The sequence below is a fragment of the Nipponia nippon genome, unplaced genomic scaffold, assembly GCF_047370975.1.
Source record: "Nipponia nippon isolate SJK-2023a ecotype South Korea unplaced genomic scaffold, ASM4737097v1 scaffold_6, whole genome shotgun sequence".
Lineage (NCBI taxonomy): Eukaryota > Metazoa > Chordata > Aves > Pelecaniformes > Threskiornithidae > Nipponia > Nipponia nippon.
Window position 1 is genome coordinate 74608601 of NW_028262380.1, and position 25817 is coordinate 74634417.

The 25817-nt window shown below is 38.9% G+C and overlaps 1 protein-coding gene across 15 annotated transcripts in view; it reads right to left on the bottom strand.

The window, feature by feature from the left end:
• The window catches only part of LARP1B (La ribonucleoprotein 1B), a 44517-nt gene that overhangs the window by 6287 nt on the left and 12413 nt on the right, over positions 1-25817 (bottom strand). For 3 of the 15 annotated variants that reach the window (XR_015700152.1, XR_015700150.1, XR_015700149.1), the window contains exons 5-22: positions 24735-24915; positions 23172-23315; positions 20499-20642; positions 20079-20247; positions 16186-16330; positions 15801-15975; positions 14786-14958; positions 13909-14280; positions 12006-12120; positions 10939-11150; positions 10407-10513; positions 9665-9825; positions 9207-9351; positions 7865-7974; positions 7517-7644; positions 6147-6704; positions 4547-4688; positions 25-3428 (exon numbers count right to left, since the gene is read on the bottom strand). Coding sequence is in view for 6 of the 15 variants with exons in the window: in XM_087737995.1 (XP_087594121.1) it covers positions 6471-6704; positions 7517-7644; positions 7865-7974; positions 9207-9351; positions 9665-9825; positions 10407-10513; positions 10939-11150; positions 12006-12120; positions 13909-14280; positions 14786-14958; positions 15801-15975; positions 16186-16330; positions 20079-20247; positions 20499-20642; positions 23172-23315; positions 24735-24915 (2715 nt within the window). In the remaining 9 variants the exon portion in view is untranslated. Of the gene's footprint in view, positions 1-24; positions 3429-4546; positions 4689-4729; positions 6705-7516; positions 7645-7864; positions 7975-9206; positions 9352-9664; positions 9826-10406; positions 10514-10938; positions 11151-12005; positions 12121-13908; positions 14281-14785; positions 14959-15800; positions 15976-16185; positions 16331-19054; positions 19289-20078; positions 20248-20498; positions 20643-23171; positions 23316-24734; positions 24916-25817 lie in introns of those variants that run through there. The other 12 variants (XM_087737993.1, XM_087737996.1, XM_087737995.1 and 9 more) reach the window with 10 other exon arrangements.

A 25817-nucleotide genomic window follows, 5' to 3' on the forward strand; every position in this document is an offset into this window, starting at 1 on the left:
TCCGTTGAATCACGTGTAACTTACGTGTCCTAGAAGGCAGGTTGAATTCTCTTCCTTGCATAGCCAAGCTTGGAACAGAATAGTTTTATCCCAGAAGAAGTAACAGAAGTGGAGCCATTTCTCCATAGGCGTTAGGTTACACTTGCCGTTCTTGTAGAGGCTGAACAATCCGGTTAGCTGTGCGGCTGTTCAGCCACTGCCTGTAATTCCGTAAAGCACTGGTTTCTGCTTAGGTGCCATCCTTACAAGCTGAGCATCGGTGCAGCGTCCAGACTTGGGTTTGCACGTTAGTAATGTAAGTGTCTGCTAATCAGCTAACGCTGCTGAAATGTTGGGCGTGTTAGTGTGACTAACCACAAAAATACACGTTTTAGATGGAACAATGGAAGCTACCAAGGGATAAAAGGAAAGCTTTCGTGCATAGGACAGGAGCTAGGAGTACCTAAGCACCAGTTCTTTATCTGGATGCTTCACAAGGGAATCTTTTTTTTTTTTTTTTTTTCTTTTGACAATCTTGCTGTAAAAGCTTTTTACACTACACTTCACTTAAAGCGTGCCTTTCACTTCTAGCTTTTGCGCCAGCTGTTGAACCTCACGGCACCAAGATGCGTACAGCTGTGGAGCAGGAAAAGGCGGCTTACCCAACTAGCAGATAGGACAACCAGATAAATAGGTTTTTTTCCCAGGCTTCCACACAAAAATGCACGTGCTACAGCGTCTACCGTACAAAGTCACGGCTGGCGGTTCTTAACGCTTGCCGTGAGTTACTCTGCTCTTTACTCCTTGGCGCCATGAGTACTGGTACAGCTGGCGTAGCTGTAGCGTTGGCTGTGTATCGTGCTTGTAGCTGTTTCGTGTAGAAACTTCCTACTGGAGAAAGACGGGTAGTTTGCACATGCCCTGACTTCCTAACCCACGTGCAGCCTTTCCCTTTTCCTTTCCCTGGCTGTAAGAAATGCAGTGAAGCTTAATCACAGTGAAGTTACAAGCAGTTTTGTTGTTTGGGGGTTTTTTTTTAATTGTTTTAAAAGAACAATGCTCAAATTTTTACTCTTATGATTTAAGACTGGTTAAACAGCAAGGTGGGGAAAGGATGAGTTTTGCTTTGAAGCAACTTAATGGTAACTGAAGAATACAAAACTGATCCCATGGCAGCAGTATGTTGCATAGACGTAATCCTGTGTTTTGATGTCTAGTGGATCTAAATTAACCTCGTTTATCTCACTTACAAAGTCACTAGTGATTTAAAGCGACAACTGAAAAAAAAGTGCTTTAAATCACACTGTAGCTTTCATTTTCATAACAAGTTGACACAAAGAATAATTTTGAATAACATCAGAAATATCAAAACTTCAGTGCAATTAATATAATAATTTTTATGGAGGCGTTCATCCTTGTACCATTTGTGTCCATCACTTGGTCAAAATTCACCGTTAACTAAAATGACAGGCAGGTTGATACTGACAATGCGTTCAGTTTTGTTTAAGCAACGTAAGGGGCTTGAAGGGAGTATTTCTCATCATCTTTAGAAACAAAATACATTTCCAGGTTAGCCTAGGAAAACAAGTCATAAACTAGTTTGAGTAGTCATTTGTTTTGACACTTCTGCCTCATTTGTACACCGCTTCCCCAAAAATGCTTTATTATGGCAGGAAATCTATTTTTAAGACTTCTGATTTTTTTTTTTTTTTTTTTTAAAAAAAGGTACCATGTTGTTACTTGAGCTGAACATCTTGAATTTCCACTAGGGCCTACAGAAGTATCCTTTCACGTGCTTGTACTTGTTTTTATCTTTTTATTGAGCTACATCTACTTTTCCTTGGCTAAGGTTTAAATTTTCTATCCTTCAGAGTCAGACACAGCATGTAAAACAGTTTGGCACTCTGCTTCTGATCTTGTTTCTCTTTAAATATCTTAGTTCTAAGCTATTTTCTAATGTGTGGGGTTTTTTTTTAAGTTTGGTTTTACTATCTTCATTGTAAAGGTCAAGGAATAGTTAAACCTTACTTACACTTTGAGTCCCTTTGATAATTGTTTTCTCTACAATAAAAGTTTGTGGGGCTTTATTTCCTCCAGGAAACACAGGCGTTGTTGTGTAGAATAGCGCAAAATACTGACCAAGACCTAGTGCTTTGAACGTAACGGTCTTCCTGGCTCCGCTTTGGGGGTGGTTTTATTTTTTTAGGACAAAGCTGTGTAGTTTTTCATGAAGTCTAACTCACTAATTCAGCAACTCTGTACTGAGGTGTGGCTGAAGTTCATTTATTGAGCTCGGAGCGTGTTTGTGATGGAGCCCCGGGGCCTTGGAGTCCTTCCTGCAGTCTTGGTTCTCTCCCGTTTTCACGTTGCAGACGGCCGTGCAGGCTGTGGGGAAGAACCGTGCCACCGCTGTCCTCCGACTGCTCTTTCAGGCGTGAAGGGAATGATGCAATTGCAGCTGTACAGTTGGCTATTCACTCCTTTTCCTACTTAACACGAGTAATAATCTAATCTGGCCTTGAAGGCTTACTTAAACATGGAAACCAAATAAATAATTAAGTATGAATGTTACCGGCAAATCCTTCCGCTGGCTTCTAATTTATGGTTAAAGGTGACTGGTTACAGATTGGGTTTTAAGCGCTTGCTTTTGATAGGTTGGTTCAAATGCAGGTGAAGGGTTGTTTACCTAAAAACTTTAAAAAAACCCAAACAACAAACCCAAAGTGTTCCTCGCCCTTCCTCTTTGGGGATTCTCGTGGGTTTGTGTATTTTTTTCCTGGACCAGGAGGCAGCAAGTTTAACGTGTTTCATAGAGGTCTAGGCTGGCACTGCAACCTTCCTGCAAAATTCATGAGCAAAGCAATTTGTCCCCGTTCTGCTAACAACATTTACCAGCGGTTTTTTTTGTGACAATCATATTTTACCAACCTGTCAAGTTTTCTAGGTAACTTGGCAAAGCCTACAAGCGTACACTCTGTAAGCGTCTAAAAATAAAGTCTTTTGGAGGTGCGAAGTGCCAAGGGCAAGTCTGGATTTGTCACTTGACCACAAGCTTTCAGTTACTGTTTGTATACAAACTCCTTTTCTCTTACCTGACTCCAGCCCCCCTTTCACAGATTTCACAGGGTGGAATCACCGTCTCTTGCTTTTACACATTTGAAAGCATGATTTATTCTTTTTTTACTAGAAAGAAACCTCAACTAATCAGCTTTGAAGGATGAGCCAAGGCACTACCTTAGAAGTGGTAACAGAGATCATAACATTTACTTTAAAATGTTATAATGTTGTCATTTAAGTTGTACTCTGAAGTTTCTTGTTACTTAGGCCATACAGCAACACTACCTTAAACAAGTTAAAAGCTCTAAATCCAGTTTGGGGTTGGTCTGTGTGCTGCATTTTCCTAGGGAAGGTTGTGGAGGTGTAAGTTGCAAAGGGAACTGCATTCCTCCCTGCCAAAAAAAAAAAATTAGGCTGAAGACAGCAGAGAAGGAAGCTTTTAAGATGACGAGTGGAGCCTAGCATCGCTGTGGGATTCGTCAGTAAAAGAACATCGGCTAACGCTCAGTCTCTTCCTCCATCTGGAGCCGAGGGAGTGTAGTTTGTCACCTCAGTGCCGCGGCGATGCCTGAAGCGGCGTCGGCAGGGCAGGGGCTGCTGTGAATACAAACTGGCTTCTGCTCAGTCTCATGCTTTATCTCCCACAGAAACCCAAGTCCCTGTTCAACTCCAGGAGCAGCAGTCATGCAGTCAGCCTACTGCTGCTCCTCATAGGAAAACGTCACCTGGTCTCCCTCAGGAACAAGAGCCATCTTGAGTCCTCCTTCCCTTTTAAAAAGCCTTGAGAATCCAATAATTTGAGCATGACAAAAGAAAAATCTGACCGAGTTTAGGCAGGGTAACGTTTTGAAATACTTGTACAGTCATTTCTCAGCAGAAGAAATGAAGGCAAACCTAGACAAAGTTCTTTAATAAGCACACGGGAGAATTTTTAGACAGGGAAAGGTTTAAGACTTGCTAAGTGTTCAGCAATAGACTACTGTTAGAATACAACCAGTCTTAAGAAAGGCAAATCGAAGGTTGGCTTAAATGGACCTAAAAGGCATCAGAAAGGATGTCGGACAAATACATGCACGTTCAAAGACAAATTTACGGCTCTGCAACAGTCGTTAAAAGGTGATTAATCACTTTAAGCCATACAGAGAAACAAGCTGCTTAGCCAGCAACGGCTTTGGGGTTTATTCTGCAATTCAGTGGTTTTGTTCTCAGCTCAGTGTGCAAACAGCAGTAAAAGTATTGGCTTTTCCACCTATCTGCAAGGGGAGGGAGGGAAGATTCAAGCCCGTGGGAAGTGAAAGGGGGCATTGCTGAAAGGTAGCCAGAGCTGTGGACAGGCTTGGGTGGGTTCTTGTCAACCTAAGTAAAGGGACACTGTCCCTATGGAGGCCAGCGGGACAGACAGCAGGTAAAGTAGTCACTCTCTTTGCTTTCAGCCCTATTTATCATTCACCTGTCATATTTGTCTTTGACAAACACCCAGTCATATGAAAGCAATAAATCAATACTGAACTTGAAGCAAGCTGGCTCACGTTCCAAGAACCACTTCAGCCTTTACCGGGCTGGGTTTCCCTGATCCCTTAGTGCACCAGAGGCAACAGAAATTCACAGGCACATCTGCAGCCTTACACTCTTTCAAGTTGTTTTTCTTCACGCTTTGGGGAAACAAAAAAGTTGATATACAACACTATTAGGGTTGGTTGTTGTTGTTTTTATAAAATTTGTCAAGATATCACAAAATTACAGACACTAGAAGCTTAATCTGCATATTTTCCAATGAAAAAGTGAAAGGAAATACCTTAAATCTATTGTATATACAATTTCAATCCAAATTTACATTCGCATCATTTTCTTGGATAGCAAAAGGCATGGATCAAACACAGGATTGAGATGTGTCACTTCAGCATATTTATAGGATAATACTTAAAATATTGGTATGTGTCCATTTAAATTCATTTAGAACAGGCCACTTACAAAAGGCTCAATTTTGTATTGAAATTGTATTAACTGTTGGGAAGGCCACTGCTAACGCAGACTCCTCTGCAATGCAAACATTCAGAATTTGTTTCATGGAGATTCACAAGACAATGACTGAAAAATTCAGGGACTTGTTATTTAAAACCCCGAACGCGGCTGTGCACTCAGCTAGGACACCTTTGTGGATTAAGGCATTTGTGCTAGACATAACTTTTTTAACTTTGCAAGTTAACTGACGTCTTTTCTGCAGTTAACAGAAGCTGAAATTCTTCTCGCCCACCCTTGGAAGAGAGAAGTTACCCACTCAGTTCTTTTTGAGTCCTTAAAAACAAAGTAATGAAGGTTAATAAGAAATGACAGGATATAAACAGCCCCATCTTTCAGCTACAGAAATGGACTTGTATTTGAATAACTTACATTCAGTGAAATTGTATTTAGACCTGTTTGAAATTATTTGGGCTTAGCTAGCACAATTTAAGCAGAACTTCATTCAGATATTGCAAAATAAAGCAAAAAAATAAAATTTACAAGGAATACTTTGTTTCCCTCCAAACTCATTTTTATTACTCAAAATATGGAGGAAAAAAAAATTAAAAATTCTGCCTCTCCTGTTAGAGTACTTCATAATCATAAGAGAATTCAAATGAAGACACCCCTCAAGCTGAGAATAATTTGAATAGTTTGCCATTTTAACTACCTGCACAAACTGTAGATCCTGTATGTGAATTTAAGACACTGTGAAATCAACAGATCCATTTGCTCCTGTATTTTTCTGTTGCTTGAGTTATTAAGAACCAGTACTGAAGGAAATACCTGCAAAACTATCCCAGTTATGTCCACTCAAACTCCATACTTAATAAAATACTAACTATGGAGACCCTGAAAAAAATAGAACCTATGTCTTTAAATAGAATCAAGAAATGCAGTTTCATATAGAGCTGCACATTCTCGAGTGTGCTTTTGCACCAAACCATACTTTTTAGTAGCTAGATTCAAGAGCAAACCAATCACATAGATCCTTCCTTTACATTTAAAATTCTACATATAACTTAATCTTTTTTGCTTTGGTAAAATACAAATAATGGGAAAATCTGGGTAAAGAAAGCACAGTAAATAACACGGGTGTATCATCATACCTTTTTTAAGAAATACGAGCTGAAATGTAAGGCATCCCCAAAGTATTTTTTGCATATGCAAGGAATGCAGTTCTTTGTAAACAAAAGCTCGAGGAAAGCAATACTGAAGCCAAAGAATCTTCCCTAGGATCCTTCCGATGATCCCAAAACCAAGAGCAACTCTCCTAGGGTAGTGTTTTGGAACTAAATCCTGTGAAAAAAGAGAATCCAATCCTTTGTCTTCCATACATTCTTAATCATGATTAGATTGGCTCGCCTTGAAGGTCTCCGAATTAAGAGAGTGATGTAGAAGTTGATTCTCAAGGGCGCAAACTGGTCTCAAGTCTATTTTTCTGGTACATCGCTTTCTATAGATTTTGTGGCAGCACTGCTATGGCCTACGGAGGCTTGCGCGGTATTCCCACCGGTAACGTCTCCCAGTGCCTGGGACTGACAGGCAGCCGTGGGTTTAGCGGCAAGAAGTGTTTTAGAAGAATTAGAGTGATGTCTGCGACGACCTGAATCCTCACCTGTTGCAGCAACCGGTCTCTTTCTGCCAGATTCTTCACTAATAGGAGGCTGCAAATAAACAAACGTTGGCAACCTGTTACGTGTTTTTCTGTAAGGCCAGATATTTGCCTTTTCATACACTGAAAGGGTCAAAAAAGACAGAGCACTCCATAATGAGGCCCGTAGCTAGGCCTAGTAACCTTAGTTATTCACAACTCGCTGATGATATTCTAAAGCTTTCCTGGCTGCTTAGCTGGAAGTGCAAGTGCACGACATCCTAAGGACTTCGAACAGCCTTACAGCGTTATTTAGTCATCACTGCGCAACTGTGTGCCACAACTCCTAGAAAATGGAGGACTATAGAAGATGATGGTAACACAGAGCACCATAACCCAATCACGAGAAGCACGGCAGCACCGTACTCCGGAATCACACAGTTTAAGAATTCAGCATTCGACAGGAAGGATACATTGAATTTGGCATATGAAGTCTCAGCAAGGACAGTGCCTGTCACAGTTCATCAATGCCCAACTGGCATTTCTTAATTCATTTGCCAAATTCTTAAACGGTATAGAAGTCATCAGTCTTACCAGATGACAAAGAAGCTATTTTTTGCTATTTATTTCATTACGCAATGAAAATGGATCAACATTACATTTTAGCCACCACACCTCAGCACCATATGCTTTGGTTCAAAAAAGAACGTCTAGAATAAAATTGCATTTCTCATTTGAATTTCATGGGTTTTATCATGCTTTTTCTAGTCATTGACAGGATTTGTAAAGCTGCCTTTTTGGGAAATGAAGTACTGTTCTCAGTTTACCTTGCAGTAAAAATATTCGTACGCCAAATATTCCTTTAAAATAGGTATCGAAACTTACATCCACTCTGAAGTCCTCCAGTCTCGTAAATTTACTAAGGTATTCTTGCAGTTTGGGGTCAATGGCTGGAGTCTTGTGCTGAGAGTATTTTAGATAAGCCCAAAATTTTTCCAGTCCGTATAGCTGACCTAATAACGGAAAAAGATAATTTTACCAATTTACAAAGGTCAGATTTAATTAAAAACTTAATTATTCACTGGTAACTATATGTTTAAGAGAACCGTAAGATAAAAGGAACATGAACAAAAGCTGCTTTTTGGTAAGTTAACAACTCGGTGCCAAGGAATTAGGATTATCTCCCAGCTAGCGTTACCCCGGTGTGAGCAGCGACTGGCCTATGATAATTACCAGCTTCATAGTCTCTCTTTGTTTCTTCTTGGAAATCCTTGAATATTTCTTGCCTGAATTTCTTTTCTAGGCCATAGCTGTAAAATCTAAACAAGCATTCCAATCCGTACCTGTAACAGAACAAAGAGGTACAAAAATCTTATGCATACGCTCCTCATTCCTCAGAAGGATGGAAGTTTTCAGTCTCTCCTTGCATTTAAGTAAATGGTGTAGTCTCATTTTACCCTTCTCATAAAAAAACATCAATTTTTATTGACCTACTGTTCTGAAATACCTTCACAAAGAATCAAAACTGACTTAGGAAAATGAGGTTTGTCCCACAGTTTCAACTTATGAACTACAGACGCTACACACACATACAAACCAAAGACGAATGCTTTCACTGTTTCAGTATGCTTGTATACACAGCTTCAACATAAAACCAACCAGAGTGGGTCGAACCAAAAGTCAGCCTAACCCACCGTCGGGGCTAAGCCCGATGGGTAGGGCAGGTCGTTGTCTCCTTTCAGCTCCCAGCACCAGGGTTTCTGGCTCAGGATTTAGTAGCACTCTGGCTTTGGCTACCGCACTGCCACCAGCGCTGCCTTGGGCCTCCAGGCAGCAGGGACCTCCTTCTGTTCTGCATTCATCTGCTGCCACCTTAGTCCCCTTAAGAGCCTTCTGAAGTTTCTCCTGGTAAATGTATCCTTGGATAACCACAAAGCATCAAGAAAGCTCAGAGCAGAGACACAAGGTATTATTAAAGCCACCTTTGCACCCTAGGAGCTACCGCTCTGCGGTCTCAGACAACATATCCAAACTTCAGGATTTCCATAGCTGGGACTTCCTCACTTGGCATTCAAGATGTTGGGGTACCTTGTCTCTTTGGCCAAGAGAAACAGAGGCGAGGGGAACTGGGTAGAAGGAAGGGAATACCAAAGAGCTAAAGGAGCAGCGGTAATTTCCTTTGTGGTCATTTTTCTGGTATTTTTGGAAGGCAAGAAGCAGTTTGAACAAGTTGAATGAGGTTAAAAATGTCTTCACCTGTGGAAGGAAGACTCTTACGCGTGTTAGTAAGTATAGAGCTGCCTTGTCATGGTCAACAAGTTACAGGATTTTGTAGAATTCGGGACCGACTGCAAGTCAGCAAATGCTGCACGTTTAGCTATTTATCCGCAAAGCACAGATAGATACAAACAGATGTTTGGTATTAAAATAACTTATACAGACTGCTATTTTAAAGATTTACAAAGAGTCAAAGCCAATACTAAAAATGTTCACTTCAGATATATGTAAACTTCACAGTCATTAAAACGAATGGTAAGACCTCAACAGTTTTCAACTTCCAGGAAAAAGCAAATACCTGTAGTGTTCTTTTGCATCATCTAGAGCAAGTTGTTTGAATTCTTCATACATTTTCTTGTTAAAGTGATCTCTCAGAAAAAAGGACCAGAAACGAAAAAGTGTGTTCATTTCTTGGGACTGGCCGATTCCCAACCGTTTCCTCTCTGGAAGAAAAGAGAAAGGAAAATTAAAAAAAGCTATTTTTAATTTTTCAGCAGAATATTTTCAAGTGCTTTTCCATTAGTAATAGACACACAAGATCTTCCAGTAACTGAAGTTGAAATTTGAGGGCAATTTTTTTGTCAGGGAATGGAAAGTTAAATGGAAAGCAGAGTTCATAAAATAGAAGAATCAAATAAATTTTGCTTGCTTTTCCCAAGAAAAATTAAGGATGAGGAACAATGTGGAGAAAACTGCTATCAGACGACAGCTGGTAACTTCTACCTAAAATTTTAGGAAGCGCATTTAGCAGCTTACCCGTTAGACACCTTTGGCGATATTTGTGGTACACCTGTTGAGTAAAGCCATTTTCCTTTAACAGTTCATGAGAAGGATGCTGAAATTTTGGAAGAGAATTTGGGGTACACCCATAACTTCCTGCTAGTGGAGCTCCTTCTGAAGGCGAAGCATTGGAACTGCTGAAGAAAAAAAAAACAAAACAAAACAAAAACCAAACAAAAACCAAAACACAAACCCGATGTACTTCTGTCCTACAAACAGTGCTCTTCTACAGCATCAGTTTTCAACCATTCTGATCTACGCAAGAGCTGTCGGAATAGTACAGTCACCTGATGATCACCACAGGGCACCCCTGGGGTCCCGGTCATCTGGTTTTGGGTGAAAACATCACCTCAAGAAAATCATATTCTGTGCTAATATGTCAAAACCAGGCAGTTTTGGATGATGACAATTAAACATTACTGTAATGCCTGATTTTAAATGACCACTTAAAGGCAAAAATCACTAAAGTGAACATCAGTACTTCAGGAAATATTACTGCTACTACATCATGGATCAAACAACACTGTGAACATAGTCAGTCTAGTGAGCTTACTTCCAGATAGCCTTGTATTCTACATTTTTGTCTTTTTTGATTGCTCTTTTCTTGCTTCCACTGTATTTATAAACTGTCATTTATCACAGCCTATTTCTCCATTAGCAGCGAGAACTAATGACACTACAAACAGATTTTCTATGACAAAAAGAAAAAAAAAATTACCTCACAGAGGAAGTTCTTGGCCTGTGGTCTCTGGAATCCATCACCCAACCAACGTGGCATTCTAAGGGAGGATTTGTACTGTGTCGTGTTTTTCTTTTTCTTGGAGTCTAAGAAAGTAGATTAAGTATTTATTTCCCTAATTTGATTTCACTCAGTCTCTCCCTCTTAAAACAAAAGTTCTAAAGAACTTATATTCTTCCTAACACATTATAAAGTCACAACACTCCAGTTTCATAACCTAAGGATGAGTCTTACGTAACAGATTAAAAATCTTTAGACATTACACTTTTTCAGCACGGACTTTTAAGAAATATTACAGAGAAAACTCAGAAATCATTTTATAGAAATAAAAAAAGAATGAATATGGTAAATATTTTGACAATAAACAATAAAAAAAAAAAGTACAAGCATTTCATTTTTTGCCTTTTCCTTCTTGTTAAATCATATGCACAGACATGAGTTTCATAGGCTTGTTCTGGTTTAAAAAAAAAACAAAAACCAAAAAAACAAACCAGTATGTCTTTCCATTTACCTTTACATCAATGGATCGTGCTTCCTTAACAACAGGGTAGAACCTGGGTGTTTTATTGGGATCCTGTAGCCTCGGGGTGCGAGGTGTTTGCGGGGTGAAGCCAGGGCGAACACAGGGGGAATCTGGAACGGCTGTTGGCAGCGATCGCGCTATTGCTGCTGTTGGAGGTACTTCAATATTTAACAAATTACAAGCTAGCTCCTCTGCTAAATCTGTAGGCAGGAAGGAGAAAACATTCATTTTCAAAAGGAACTTAGGATTTCAAAGCCTAAGCTCCCCTAGTATCTAGAAATGAAACAGGCCTTTAAGATACAAGTGAACTACATCATCCGCAAAGGATAATCAAATTAACACAAGCACTTGGCGTAGAAGCAGTATGAACTGCTCAAAACTACGAAATTATGTTTCAAGCATGTCTTTGCTAGAAAATTTAAACCCACTTCTTTCTTACCTGCTTTTTCTGATGTATCTACACTAGTAAAGTAATGGAAAATAAACATTGGTGAAAGGGTAACTACATTGTTGCTTTTTGGTGAGGCGGTTTTCTTCAGCTACTTTAAAGATGCTATTAGCAGGTATCTTAGTAAATGTTAGTAACACTACTATATCAGAAATACCTCAAAAGATGAGATTTGGACGTTGTGACTGCTCAGTAAGGTTATGATACAAGTAGAAAATTCTCGTAATCTCACTTCATTCTATCCCCGCTTCCCATAAAAACACCGATTTCTACAAAATGTTTCACAACATCACTAGCTATTACTTCACATGTTGTAAATGCCAAGTTACACAAAAAGCACCTGGCATTGGTCTACAGTCACGATAGAATAGGGCACTGCCTATTGATGCTCATACATATCCTGAAAAGTACGAGTACCAGCTTCTTCTAATTCAATGGAAAGCACGCTACTGATGAACAGCTGACAATTTGAAAAATTAGCAAAGAAAAAGCCCCTCAGACTGCCGACTGAACTAAAATTAAAATATTACACAGGCAGAAAGAGTTAAAACACCTACAAAATTGTTCTTTATTACAGAGATTCTAAGAACAAATACATATTACTTACCTTTCTGTAACCCTGGAGGAACTTCTTGGGTTGGATCAGCAATTAGTTCTGGTGCAAGATTATCAAATTCTTCCTTACTAATGAGATTTAGCTTCTTAAAGTTCTCAATCTCTTGCTGAATTAGAGAAAACAAATTGTAAACGCAAAGCACAATAACAGATATCATCCTGAGAAACAGGTGAACTTCATAAAAGAGAAAATAAGCAAGCCAAAATTGACACGCAACTACTCATACACAGCCAGTACAGATTTCTTTTAAGGAAGATGGAAGGAGTCTCTAGCACACATAAAAAAGTTGCTGTGAATCCTGTATATAACCTCATGCAGCTCACACTGCGCTAGCTAAAAGAAACAGTTATGCCAACAAATGGGCGAAGGAAGGAAGGTAAGGCCATCTACATGCAAATTTTCACAGACAAATACGGAATAGAAATGACTGAGATCCTGTCCCTTGCCAAGCCCAAACCCATTCTTCTTCTGCAGTAAATGTGCCAAGGAAGGTCCTAGCAATTTAGGGGAGCAGAAGAAGCCCTGCTCCCTTCCTCAGGCCTAAAGAAGAGCCAGTATTTGTAAATAAAATGTTCGTCATTTTTTTTTTTTTGATTGGTAGCTTACACTGCAAAAGGATGGGGTTTTCCAAGAGTGTGGCAGCATCTCAAATCACTCGTGCCCCTGCTCAGCTGAAGGTGGGGTGGGACATGCGTGTGCGTGCATGCTGTGTGTGAAAAGTTGTGTTTAAATCATTGTTAAGAAGGTAACAACAACCAAAAAAGAAAATATTTTCTCTTGCTGTGTGCTATTTCCTCACTGCCCTCTTCTAGTTTGCTGGTTTTCTTAGTTCATTTCCTTGGTAATAAGAACTCCATATTCCGAATTCTACCTTTACTTCTTGCTCTTATTCTCAACATTCATTTCTATCTTTGTCAGCGCTTTTTTTGTACCCCCGTGCTCCGTTTGTCCTTTAAGCTACTTTGACCCTTCCCCCCCGCCCCACAACCCAACTTTGCCCTCGTGCACAGCTAAAGCTCCTGCCCCTCACCACTTAGCGTTCAGCTAACTTTGTATTTCTGTACACATATCATCTGCTAGTGATACAGTGGGGCTGCCTACAGATACGCCACTCACTGGGCTCGCCCACACAAAAGAAGGGGTTTCTTAATAAACCAAGAGCAGTAAGTGACAGGACTGCTGTGTGCCACGTTGACCTCTGCCTACGAAGTGCTGGAGTTCAACTCATCTGTAATGTTACGGCTGCTTAGTATATTAAAAAAAAACAATTTTCAAAATAAATAAATAAATCTTAAAACCAGACAAACAAACAAAAAAACAACGCTGACAATCTCCTTCTAAAGTTTTGAAAGCCTCAAAGACAGGATCCCATGTACAGGCTAAGAAATAAAAAGGTTTCCATAATAAAATAAGGTGTGCAATCCAAAGTTTCATTTGCTCACAGAGCTATCATTCTAACAAGCTACAAGGTAAACAGAACCTCAACATAAAACTACCTTAAAATGACTATTACCTTCCTCTCTTACCATCTCGCCTCAGAAACGCGCCCTCTTCCCCTATGGCAGGGGTTTGCAAACGTTACGAAACAAGCTATTCATAGAACAAGAAAACACTGGAAGAGTTGAACCATCTCCAAAATGTTAAAAATAGTTCTAAAAAAATATTCATTCAGCGGTTTTGGTCAAATCTGTGACAAGAAAAACTTGCCGGTTTTGCTTTGAACTGTTTACAATATTATCAAAATAAAGAGAATTCAATAGACCTGTAAATTCAACTACTGTCATTTTTCTTTCAAAAAAGTGTAGCATTTTACAATTACGGAGCAAATGGCTGAAATTAATTTTGGAACTGTTTGGACAGGCATGGTTTTCAGGTCAAAAATGAAAACACTTACCTTCATCATAGTGTCATCTTCACTCTGCTCCATCCACAAATCCTGTTCATAATAGTATAAGCCATCATTAATAACTTTAGCAAGCTCTGACGTAATTTTTGCACGGCATACATGGTTGCCAGTACGATCTCCACCAGGATGTTTTCTCATATGTGGTGGTGTCTGTGTTACAATCAAAATCTTGTTTATGTCCTGATCATCAATTTCATAATCGGAATCGCTGTCTGACCATTCAGTAAATTTATTCTTCCGACCTTGAATTTGTTCCATCTCTTCGTCAAACAAAAAATCAAGTTCTTCTTGTTCTTGTTCCTCTGGAGGTGGGGGTGGCTGCTGTTGATCTGAGGTTTGAACAGCTATAGGAACACTTTCCTAAGTTGGAAAAGGTGATGCATTTTATATTTGAATTGGATAGTGATTATCCAAATGGGAGACAGATAAAACATGATAGAACATTTTCAATAAACAAATGTATTGGAATTAGAAACAATACAGCCACTTTCAGATGTTTATGAAGCAAATTACTGTTCTAAATAATTCTGCCATAAGCTTTTAGAACAATTCTCAATGCACGTTACAATACATTTTTCAATAATCAACAGGTACAACTGTCCCTCAGCAGAAAAAATAAAAAAAAAAAAAACCAACAAAAACCCCACAGTATTTCCTTTTCACTTCAGTGAGCTTTGGATCAGGATTTTAAATGCACTTAGTTATTCTAGGTCTGGTAGAGCAAGAAGTACGCACACTAACTGTATTGCTTTATCAAGCATTGCATAAGTTAAGACGTGAAAAATCTTGTTTTAGAGTACAATCTGAAAGTCGGCACGTTTTGCATTTGTTTATTTAAACATAACTTAAAGGTTTTTGATTTTACCTTTAGTTTGACTGTGGATGCACGATGCCTCTTCTTCACTTCTATCCAAGGTTCAGAGTCCAAATCAGGCAAACTTGTAGACAATCCTTTAGACATTGTCTGAAAATTACCCGTTTCAGTGTTTTCCTTTGGACTCAGCAGGCTTCCCATTCTTGGAGAACTCGGTGCAGACTCTAGCAGTGGAAAACAGCAGTTCGGTTCCTGTGGTGTGTTGGTTTGTTTGTTTGTTTGTTTGTTTTGTTGTTTGCCTTTTTTTTTTTTTTTTAATTGTTTCACTCATCTGTCTTTTAACTACAGCTACCATTTTTCTACCTCTCTGGTTAAATATCACACCGATCAGGAGAATTTCTTTTCATTTTTAGGAGACAGCTTTTCACAGTTCACTCAGCATTTCAGGAAAAGATCAATACTAGCAATTCTTATTTACATGGAAAGTTTCTAACAGTCTGAGAGAAATGATGTGTTACTCAGAAAACAAGGGCAGCATCATTATGGACATGTTTTCTCCACACCATCCTCTAGCTCTATGGATGGGTGCCTAACTCAGTCTTCATTCTTCCCATTTAATTCCAGCCAACGTTTTAGTAAAAGATTTCCTTGCCAAAGGTTGGCAGCGAACAAACCCATCTCCCTATTAATAATGTGAACGAGATCCCCATCCAAAACCAAGATGCACCAAATAGAGTGAACTTTCAGCTGCTACCAAAACGAAGCCGATTTCATGACTAACTTAAGATTACTATTACTACTTCTACTACTACTACCTAAAGGACCGTAGTCCATCATACTACACCCTGGAGAATGGTCACAGCCGTAACACATAAGAGACATTTTTACCTACTTCACATCAGCCGTGCCAGCCACGTGACTCGGCAACTGCAAGGCTGACAGGCAATCAGCTGAATAAACCCTTACCAAATGTACAACCTCTATTATGAAATCAGTATCAAGAGGCAAACTTCCTAAGCTAGACAGACAGTCCTAAACTTATGTTTCTATAAAATAAATCCTTTACCAGTATGTGAGCCAAAAATTTGGCCTGGTATGAATTCTGGACAATTGACAAGCTGAGAAAAGTCAGTCGGTGGCAGACTGCATGGAGGAGGACCTGGAATTGGCCACTTTTCTGGATCAACCCTTTTTCTTATCCTGTGATCCACAGTTTCAACTTCTGTACTGTCCTTCAGGGCCTGCGTGACAAGAATATTGTAACTTTAAAAACTTTACATATCCAGCACCATCCAAAAAAGAAAAAAAATCCACAAACTTTGCCATTTATAGCCTCTCTATAAAATCCTTGTCCTTGCAAATAGAAGCCTTAACTTCGTAACACTAACTTAAAACGTCAGTACAAAATTAACCAAGCAACTTTCTACATACGTACTTCTGAATTATTTTACCTCCAAAATGAGTGCAGCATTTGTAGTCAGAGCTTGCATCCGACGGAAGCTAGCAATCAATGAAACAGGCAGAAATCCTTGTTGGTCCATCTTTCTCCTCAGAAAGAAGTCTCTTTCCAAATTTTCTGTGCTGAAATAATACTCACTGTAGAAAGAAACATACAAATATGAGGCTACTATAGGTTAAAGAAAATCCTAAAATAGCAACTCAGAGATTCCTTGTTAAAGTCTTCCATTAAAAACAGAGCTTACTTTGTGATCAACAAAATCGTTCTTTCAACAGGTGTACCGTTATAAGCAAGGCTTACAGAACAGCATGCGCGCTCGACATGTTAAGACTTATGATCCAGTACAGCACATAGGGGTGTAAATCAAAGCTTTGTTACATTTGCATATATGAACTGCATAAGGAAAAACTATGCTCCATTTTTCTTTCACCCGTCCCCTCCCTTATTACTTACATGAACAGAAGGAAACAACATTCTCTTAGCCTCCATATAGATGAAGGACAAGTACTGCTTACAGTCAGGGCATAAGTTATTCCCCCACACAGCAGTATCAGTGCACCTTCATCCTGAACTGTATCTTTTCTTTTCCCAGTTTCCAGTACATTAGAAGGTTTAAGTATCCTATCTGAGTGTTGAGGCACATATATGTACTCTGAATCATTACTTCAAGCATGCTTGTGGGAAGATGAGAAAACAAAAATAGTAACGTTGTATTTGTTATGGAACTGTACCAAAAGGCACAACAGTTCATGGAAAAAGGTAAAGTCTAGAAGAAGAGATTATGTTTAGTGGATAAAGAGGGACAAGGACCACTTCAGGAATCTGACAATACCACAGAACAAGAAAGACGAGGGACAAAGAAATAGCAGAGAGACAAATCTTCTTAAATGATGAAGCGGCTCTATGAAATGATCAGGGTGTCAAGATGTTTTATACTTAGTGAACAGAAAAAGTAAGGAATTCAAATCATGATCTGTCACACAAAGCAAGGGAATGAGAAAACATCCTATGAAAAAGAATGGGGAAAAAAAATTAATCACGACGACTAAAATCTAGGCCTCTCACAGAATTTTACACATCATACCATGATTTTGCATATTACATCCAAGACATACTACTCATCAGGTTCAGGAAAATGTAGGCAGTGAATTATTTAATGGAGAGCAATTAAAATCCTATGATACAAAAATAGAGGCAGTGCAAAAATAAAACAAGAGAGCATTAAAATGCTGAGGAGAAAAAAACACATGCAAATGTAAATAAAGTTAATTCTAATTTCAACAAAGTGTAAAATGCTAAGTGTCTCCACTGAAGTTGGGATCAAGGCCAAAGTTACCAAGAGGAGAGGACTCTGATGCCGTCATTGATCCGAGGAGAAGTTTAATACCATTTCTTTCTCTAATTTTTGGTAGCTAAAGAAATTTGAAGCAAAAGCTCTCTATATGAAACACTCAGCTCCAAGACAGAATGAATATAAAATCTCAAAGTTGGACAATAAGACATACGACAAATGAAAACATCGCCATTAAATCAGAGCAGAGAAGAGAATAAGGCTTTTGGAGAATTAAGCTCTTACTCAGAGCTAAGCAAACGGACCAGTGAAGCAACTGTGTACAAAGAGGGTTCTTTCAAGAACATCCTATTTACTGTTCTGAACTGCTACATTTCTTTCCCCCTCCCAATCTAGAAGATAAGCAAGCACAAAAGCCATATATCAACATTTTACTAATGTTACCTTTACAGTCATACAGTAAAGGTAAAATCTTGTAACGATTCACCTAGTTAAAAATTCCACAAGCAGAAATGGACAATGACTGAACTTGACTCAAACTGCCTCATTTGATGTCCATCACTCTAGAAAAAGGAACGTGAAAGACCATTAATGATAAATGAAGACAACGCACAAGTTTGCTCCAAGTAGAGGGACAAACCTAAACACACGCACCCCCTCTAGCTTTTCTTTTTCATTTTCCTCAGAGTCCCTTTGCTTATTCTTGAATTGATGCAGACTTGGATGCATGTCTGAACTTTTATTTACTTATTTTTTAAAGAAAGAGGACTTTAAATAGAGTTCTACTGCATGTTGCAGACGGAGGAGTTGCTAAGCACTGAAACTTTTCAGGCTGACAACCTCAGCCTGTAATTAAAAATGTAAAAGATACTTTTGTATGTAATACAAATATTCTCTTGTACATCAAGCTGGTGCTTGATAGCAGCATATTTGTTACTGTAATTACACATCAACTCAGTTAGACACAGTCTCTAGGAGTTTTTCCTATTAAGCAGGCAAACTGTTTTAAAATTCATCAATTCACTAGGATTCAAACCAATCTCACTTCTTTAATATATCCTGATTTATCTTGGGCTCCATAATGAACTCTGACACCTAACAGTTCTGTGTAGCTTTATTCTGTATTCTTCTTCGGCATAGTCACTTTAATATTTTATAGCTAAATCATGAAAGGCAGATACCACCATCCCCATTTAGAAGGTAGGTAATATGTAATTGATGAATAAAGTCTGTTTCCCATCATTTTTAATGTGATAAAAGAAGTGAATAGATAAAAAATGCCTTTTTTTTTTTTTTTTTAAGGAGCATAAAAATAATGAAGTTACGTTCTAAACCTGCTCAAGAATCTCCCTCTCTCTCACGGAAAGCAAACTCCATAATCAAACTGCCTTAGGAGTTCAGATCAGACAAGCAACCAACGGCCCTGGTTAGCCAGCCATGCCAAGTCTTCTATTGACACCTGCCAACCTCTTGTTGCTAAAATAAAATACAAATATAACCAGAAGTCAGATGTGACCAATGCTGTAACTGACATTTTTTCTCAGCAGAGGGGGACATCATCATGTCCTACCTTAGAAGGTCTGGATTCTACACTGCATGCCCAGAAATCTGGCCAACAGTGGAGTGTCTGTGCTCCTCCCTCACTTGTCTGAGGACAGTGCAGGCCGATTATCCTGACATGGGGGTACATGTCCACTGTCAGGTCTCATAGGGGCCTGGCAGCAAGAGTAACAAAAAAGACTGCAATAGAAGTTTTGAAGTTGATAGCCACATGCCAGATACTTTCTGCCCTTAAAGAGGCTTTTTTCTTCCTTTTTGCGTCAACTGTAACAAAAGAAGCAAGAATAAAATAAGCAAGTTGCTTTACGGAATACAAGGGCAATCAAAAACCACCACAAAGGCATCGCAGAGAAATGCCGTTGCGAGTACAGAAGATGAAATATCTGCCAGTGGTGGAAACTGTCTCTTTAAAATGAACTAGTGGTTTCCAGGCCCTTTTTGACTTGTCTCCTGGTGATAATCAGTCTTCCAGATGGTTTCTCATTGCCTAATGGTGTACACGAGAAAGTAAACATTTCAGATTATTGAAAAATCAAGTATCATTGCAAAACTACTCTCTTTCAGTTAAATGTTTCAGGTGAGACCCTCTGAAAACATAAAACTAACAAGACTTCTCAAAGTGAAATTGAGAGCAAATAAGGGAAACGTCTAGCTACATCACCCAAGAAGAGCTTTACAGGCAAACAGACCAACAGTACTCAAAAGCACAAGCTCAGAGACATCCATATCTCAATTACATGACAACATAAAAAGAGGGTTATGTACCATAAATAAAGCAGGTATACGAGTTAGAGCCAGGCTACAGCACAAGATGCGGAACAGCTTCCTTAAAATTCCTCCCCATCACTCAAGTTTTCCACCCCACTAGTGAATAAATTCAAACTGACACTGGTAACGGTCAAATCAAAAAGTTAAATTGAAATGCCTTAATCTCCATCTTTATATAGATAATAAGGATTAAACACTGTTTGAAATGAGTCATTTCATCTTAACTAGATCTCTAAAAATATTTGCACATTGAACAATCTACTTACATTTGATGTTTTATATATTCTTTGAGAAGTGCTTCATCCACAGGATACATCTGCACTCCTGTTCCATCACCATAGTAATACATCACACTAGCATTAAGCTCAGGTTGAAATACTTGGTCAGTTCCTTCACCATACAGTTCTTGATAACCAACCGAATAGTCAAAGTTCACTTCAAAATAAAGGAGAACATAAAAGAAAGATAATGAACAATACTAAAGTCCAGCACACAAATATTTTAAGGCGTGAATCACACTGCTATTTTACTGTTGGTTTTCAGCATCTCATTTTAAAAAGACTCAAGCTACTTAATTATATTAAGTTACAGGATACATTTTTTTGAGGTAACTCTTACTTCATGTGCAAAGAATAACATTATAAACAGTTTTAAAATTTTTGCTAAGCATCTACTTCTTTGCGTACTTCTAGGGTTTCCTCGGCCTCGGCCTCTTCCTCGGCCTCGGCCTCTTCCTCGGCCTCTGGAGAACCCTCGAACACTGCTACTGTCACTTCTCACGCTGCACACTTCATCATGATCATCTCTCTTTTCTCTATCACGACGCCAATCTTTAAGAGAAAAAAGCAGAATACTTGCAATCATAATTTAATATCACAGTGCCAAAAAGTCCCTTGTAACATAGAGTTCGCAGCTTGTGCACAGCCAGTCCACTGACTCAGTCGTGCTGGCTGAAGCAGAAGGCCAGATCTGAAGCTGCAAGGGTGAAACCAGTAAGGTTTGCCCAGCCGTGCCTGAGCGTGGGTCAGGCAGAAGCTGTTAGCCATAAAGAAGAGTTAAATGGGCTTGACTGGCAGTCAATCTCAAATGCTTCTGAAGCAACCGGACACTCTGGTGCCAGCTCAGGGATCACAATACCTACGATCGGCTTGGGACAGGAAGGAATGATCATGCAATTCTCCTTCCAGGCATGGTAATACAGTCTCCTCCTGTGGACAACTCCTAGTACCTAGAGCGAGCTAGGAAGAGCGGCTAGCTCTTCATGATCCTGCTCGGAGTGGGATTTCTGCAGCAATGGCTCTCTGGAGCCTCCCTTTTGTTCCCAGAAGCAGCCATCTACTGCTCCCCTGACTCTGCCCATTTAACAGCAACCCTTTATTCTCTGCTGGTCATGCCCCAAACTAAGCTTTTAAGTTAAGGACCCCTTTTTCACAACACATGCAAATCTAAGATGACTCCGCAAATCTAATGACTCCGTAAGAATCTTTGTAAGCTTTTCATATAAATATGTGGTCTGCACATAGCAAAAGAGAGCAAGAGAGAAGAAGAAAGGAAAGCAAGCAGGTCCAAACCAGACCCCAGGGACCTTGGCTCCACTCACCACAGAACTTAAGGAGAGGTATAATTCTCAATTTACTCAAGAGAGAAAATGAAGCCCTCTCTCACACCATTTCTTTCTCTTTTCCTAACACTCTCAGAGACTTCCATCTTCAGTCAGTCACCCTTGCTTAAAGTTTCTTTAAGTTTTAATTGGATCCGGAAGACTTTCCAGATGCCAAGGGACGTCTTTGTCAGAGGAACGCCTGGGGATACAGCCCCTACTTGATCAAATTGAGAATTGTTAAATATAATAGAGGACTGACTGAAGATACGATTCTTTGTTCATATTGGAAATCTTGTTTTACTAGCAACTATTTTTAATGAACCCTACAATAAAATATGTATGCTCATACATTCAAGTTCCTGTACTTTATTTTCTGTCAAATAAGAGACTGGATTTACAAAAAACGTAATCTGTATGTGTGTGTCTCACTGGGAATTTGGACCTTAGCCGTCACACTTGCAACCCTCAACCTTAGAGATCCCAAATGCGTAGGTATTATTTGAATTATTTCCCCAAATCAGTTTCATTTTTGCACCCTGAGAGCACATGTGGCTCAGACACATGCAAAAGTCCTACATATAACACCTTCATGAGCTAGGGTTGTACTTAAGCCTGAAACAAGTTGTTTTTTTTTTATTTAAACAGCCAATGTTCCTGAAGAGCAAGAGATATTTTATGTTCTCTCACACTGAAACTGGTCTTGAATCACTAGAGCCTTGAGGTAGAGTTCATGCTACAAGTTTCTGGTCATTTGACCATCTTGAGGAATAATTGCTGAAGAAAGTGACACACTAGTAAGAATCCTCACCCTGCCCTTGGCCATCCCTCAGACATTCAGATCAACCCCTTACATCCATGTTCCTAAAATGACTTCATAAACAAATCCCATCTCAGTAGAATCCAGTACTTATTATTATTATCATAGAATCACAGAATCATTTAGGTTGGAAAAGGCCTTTAAGATCACCGAGTCCAACCATACAAGTAAACATTTAAATTGTTAATGTATATTGCAACTTTAAAACTTGAACCAAAGAGTTACACTCAGCCTAAGACTCCTGCCACCTGACAAGCTGTATTCAGAACACCTGAGGACCAGAAGCAGTACCAGCTGTGGTGCATTTCTCCCTCTGTTGTGCTAGTACAGTTTTTTGCACAGCCATGCTGAGAAACAGGTTGGGGAACTGAAGGAATTGGTCCAACTTAAAGGAAAAAACAACATCAGTAGAATTGCCAAAGCAGAGTTCAAAGTGTAGGTTCACGAGCAATTGCTCCAGTAGCAACAAGCTGCAGGAACAGCAGCAGAGCAGGACAGAGCAGCCACCTTATGAAACTATTTCCAAACTTTCTGCATCGTAAAGCTGTGGCCCAAGACTCTGTAGGGAGCCATAAAGAGGAAAAAAAAAATATATGCTGCTCTGATTCAGAGCACCAGCACGTGCTGTAAAGATAGACTGTTTCCAAACTCAGTTACTCAGCAGAGTCAGTGATTGAGACATTACAACTCTGATCTATTTAGGAAGAGGTTAAAAAAAAAAACCTGACAGTAAGCTTAAAAGCTTTCCAATTTAGAATTTGTTAACCTACAGTTCAATTTATTTATTTTTTGCTGGTTATTGGCAAATATTAACACTAGGTTTTACTTAGTATAGGCAAAGTCAAATTTCAACATAAACTGCAAATTTAATGCCTACTCAAGTGGTATTATACTTTGTTTGACACAAATAGAAAGACCCATAGATTGAAAGCTACTTACTTCTTGACTCATTCCGTCTGTTGTTATGAGGTATTAACTTGTTTGTTTCCAGCAGAAATCTTGAGCTAGTTCGAGAGCCTGGTCTTTCTTGACTGTCTGACCTTACATCATCCAAGTGAAGTGGGACCCATTTCTGCTTGTTACCTTGAAAAGTTAATATATTACTCCTCATTACAGTACTACTAGATGTTTCAGCTCCTGAAAAGGTTCTATAGAATTCTTTTTGTAGAACTAGTAACAGTTAATTTCAAAGTTTAAAAACTGCGAGAAGCTTAACGTTGAAATTTTAAGATATGATGAATGACTAAACAATAATAAATGCAGTAAACAGGAATTTCTTAAACTGAAAGGTAACCTTACTTAAGCTCTAAATACATGAAATGAAGGTGAGCTTTGTTATTCAATGAATTTTTAGATGTAAGCTCCATTGCCAAGAATTTATAGCTACATAAATGTTAAATATATACAGTAAATTCATTACTATCTAATTTTACAATTTACATATGAAACTTAAAGGTAAAAAATAAAGTATCAAGTTAACCACTATAATAAAAATTTCAATCACAAACCGTAAGAGTTTTCCTGAGAATCTAGCTGTGGTACTGTATTTTTACCTTGAAATATTCAGATTAAGTTCATTCATGTGCATCAGAAATTATTAGCAAAGCTGTATTTTGTTGTAGGCTGGCCTAAAATATCCACTAACCATTTATTTAATGATAATATTTGCTGTTCTATACTTGATCACTATTGGGGGCTTCATACCCAAGAAATATAAGCAAATACATAAAATGCATTATCCACACGGGGGGGGGGGGGGGGAAATGGGTTGTACTTGTGGAATGCTTCGCTTTAGATTTCCACTTAAACTGAAAAAATTAAAAGCAATACAGAATTTGTTTTTAAATATATACATAGGATGATTAACAAATCTAAACAACAAAGGTCTTTAGGATCTGAAGAAATACCAGCAGGGAAGCAAGAGAAAAAAAAAAAAAAAAGACAGCTGATGGCAACAATATCTTAAAACACTCTCAGCTGTTTCTCCAGCCCACTGACCAAATGAGATACAGGTTTGCTTCATATTTTTAATGTAACAGATTGAATATAAAGGAAATTAACAACCCAGTTTGGTTTTCCAAGTGATCACTTCAAGGTGTAAGCTAATAGTAAAACATGCAAATTGAAGTGTTAGTATATATAGTAACACACACACACACATATACATGAAGTTAAACTAACATAGTGCTATCTATTTAGCGAAATAAAGATATGAGAGACAGTAATGGCTTCTACAGCCATGCCAAAATTTTCCAGAAATTGTCAGAGCTCTATGACCCATCAGCAGGACACGAGCCGCTTTTTCCCCAGAATTCCTAGTTGACTAGGCAGAACACTCCAAAACCTAAGAAAGCCTGTTTTAAGCTTCCTAGCAGAAAGCAATGTATCCTGTTATCACCCAGAAAATGCAAAACATAACAAGTTTCATCAAGTCATTCAACTGGAATTAATGCCACTGTATCAATGGTGACTTATTGCATTATACATAGTGCCCGGACTGACCTTTTTTCCTTTGGTTATTAGTTTGAGCTTCATCTTCACTAATATTATCTCCTGGCCCATCTGGCTTTGCCTCTGGGTTGTCCTTGATTCCATTATTGCTTTTTTGATCAGATTTCTCCTCCTTTTCTCTTCTATTTGTTGGCTTCTTACTGTGACTTACAGTCTTACACTGCAAGAGATACTGGTAATTATTTCTGACAGTACAGCTGCTGATAGCAAAAAGTATAAATTTCCTTTATTATTACTTGTTCTCAACCTCTTCGGTAGGGTGAGTTTTCAAAACTGTGTTGTTTTGTAGAGTCTCATTTTAAATAGTTCTATTTTCTGCTAACTTGGCAAGACTATAAAAAGAACTTTTTAGACTAAGAAAGTTTTTGTTTGTTTGTTTTTTTAACTGAAGATGTAGAATTGCGGCACGCACAACAATCATGCTTCAATACCTCAGAATTGAAATTTATTTTATAGGAAAGAAAGAAATAAATATTACTCACCAGTACCTACTGATCAGACTGATTATCTTTAAAAAGCTGTGCTTACAGAATACTGAATAGTAAATCAGAAATTCCCATGATGCTGTACAATCTCAACAGCATGCCAAATGTTCATGTAAACTCTAAGGAGCCATAGGTCTTTAACTCTGACAATTCTGTTCCACTAAATCAGAACATGAACCAAAGATCAGAGGATGTGGAGGTGTACGATTACAGACTTATTTTTTTCCCACATTAGAATATGGCATTTACTGGGAACTGTGTGCCTTTGAGTAGTGCCAGCATCTTGCAGATCATCACTTCTTGGAAATCCCACAGAATAACAGGTTTCAAAGAAGGCAAAATGAACAGCCTTTTAGCAAATAGTGGAAAGTTTCATTTTTTCCCCAGTATCAATACAGGCTGGGGGACAAAGGGATTGAGAGCAGCCCTGCAGAGAAGAACTTGGGGGTCCTGGTGGATGAAAAGCTGGACATGAGCCAGCAATGTGCGCTCACAGCCCAGAAAGCCAAGCGTTATCCTGGGCTGCATCACAAGAAGCGTGACCAGCAGGGCGAGGGAGGTGATTCTCCCCCGCTGCTCTGCTCTGGTG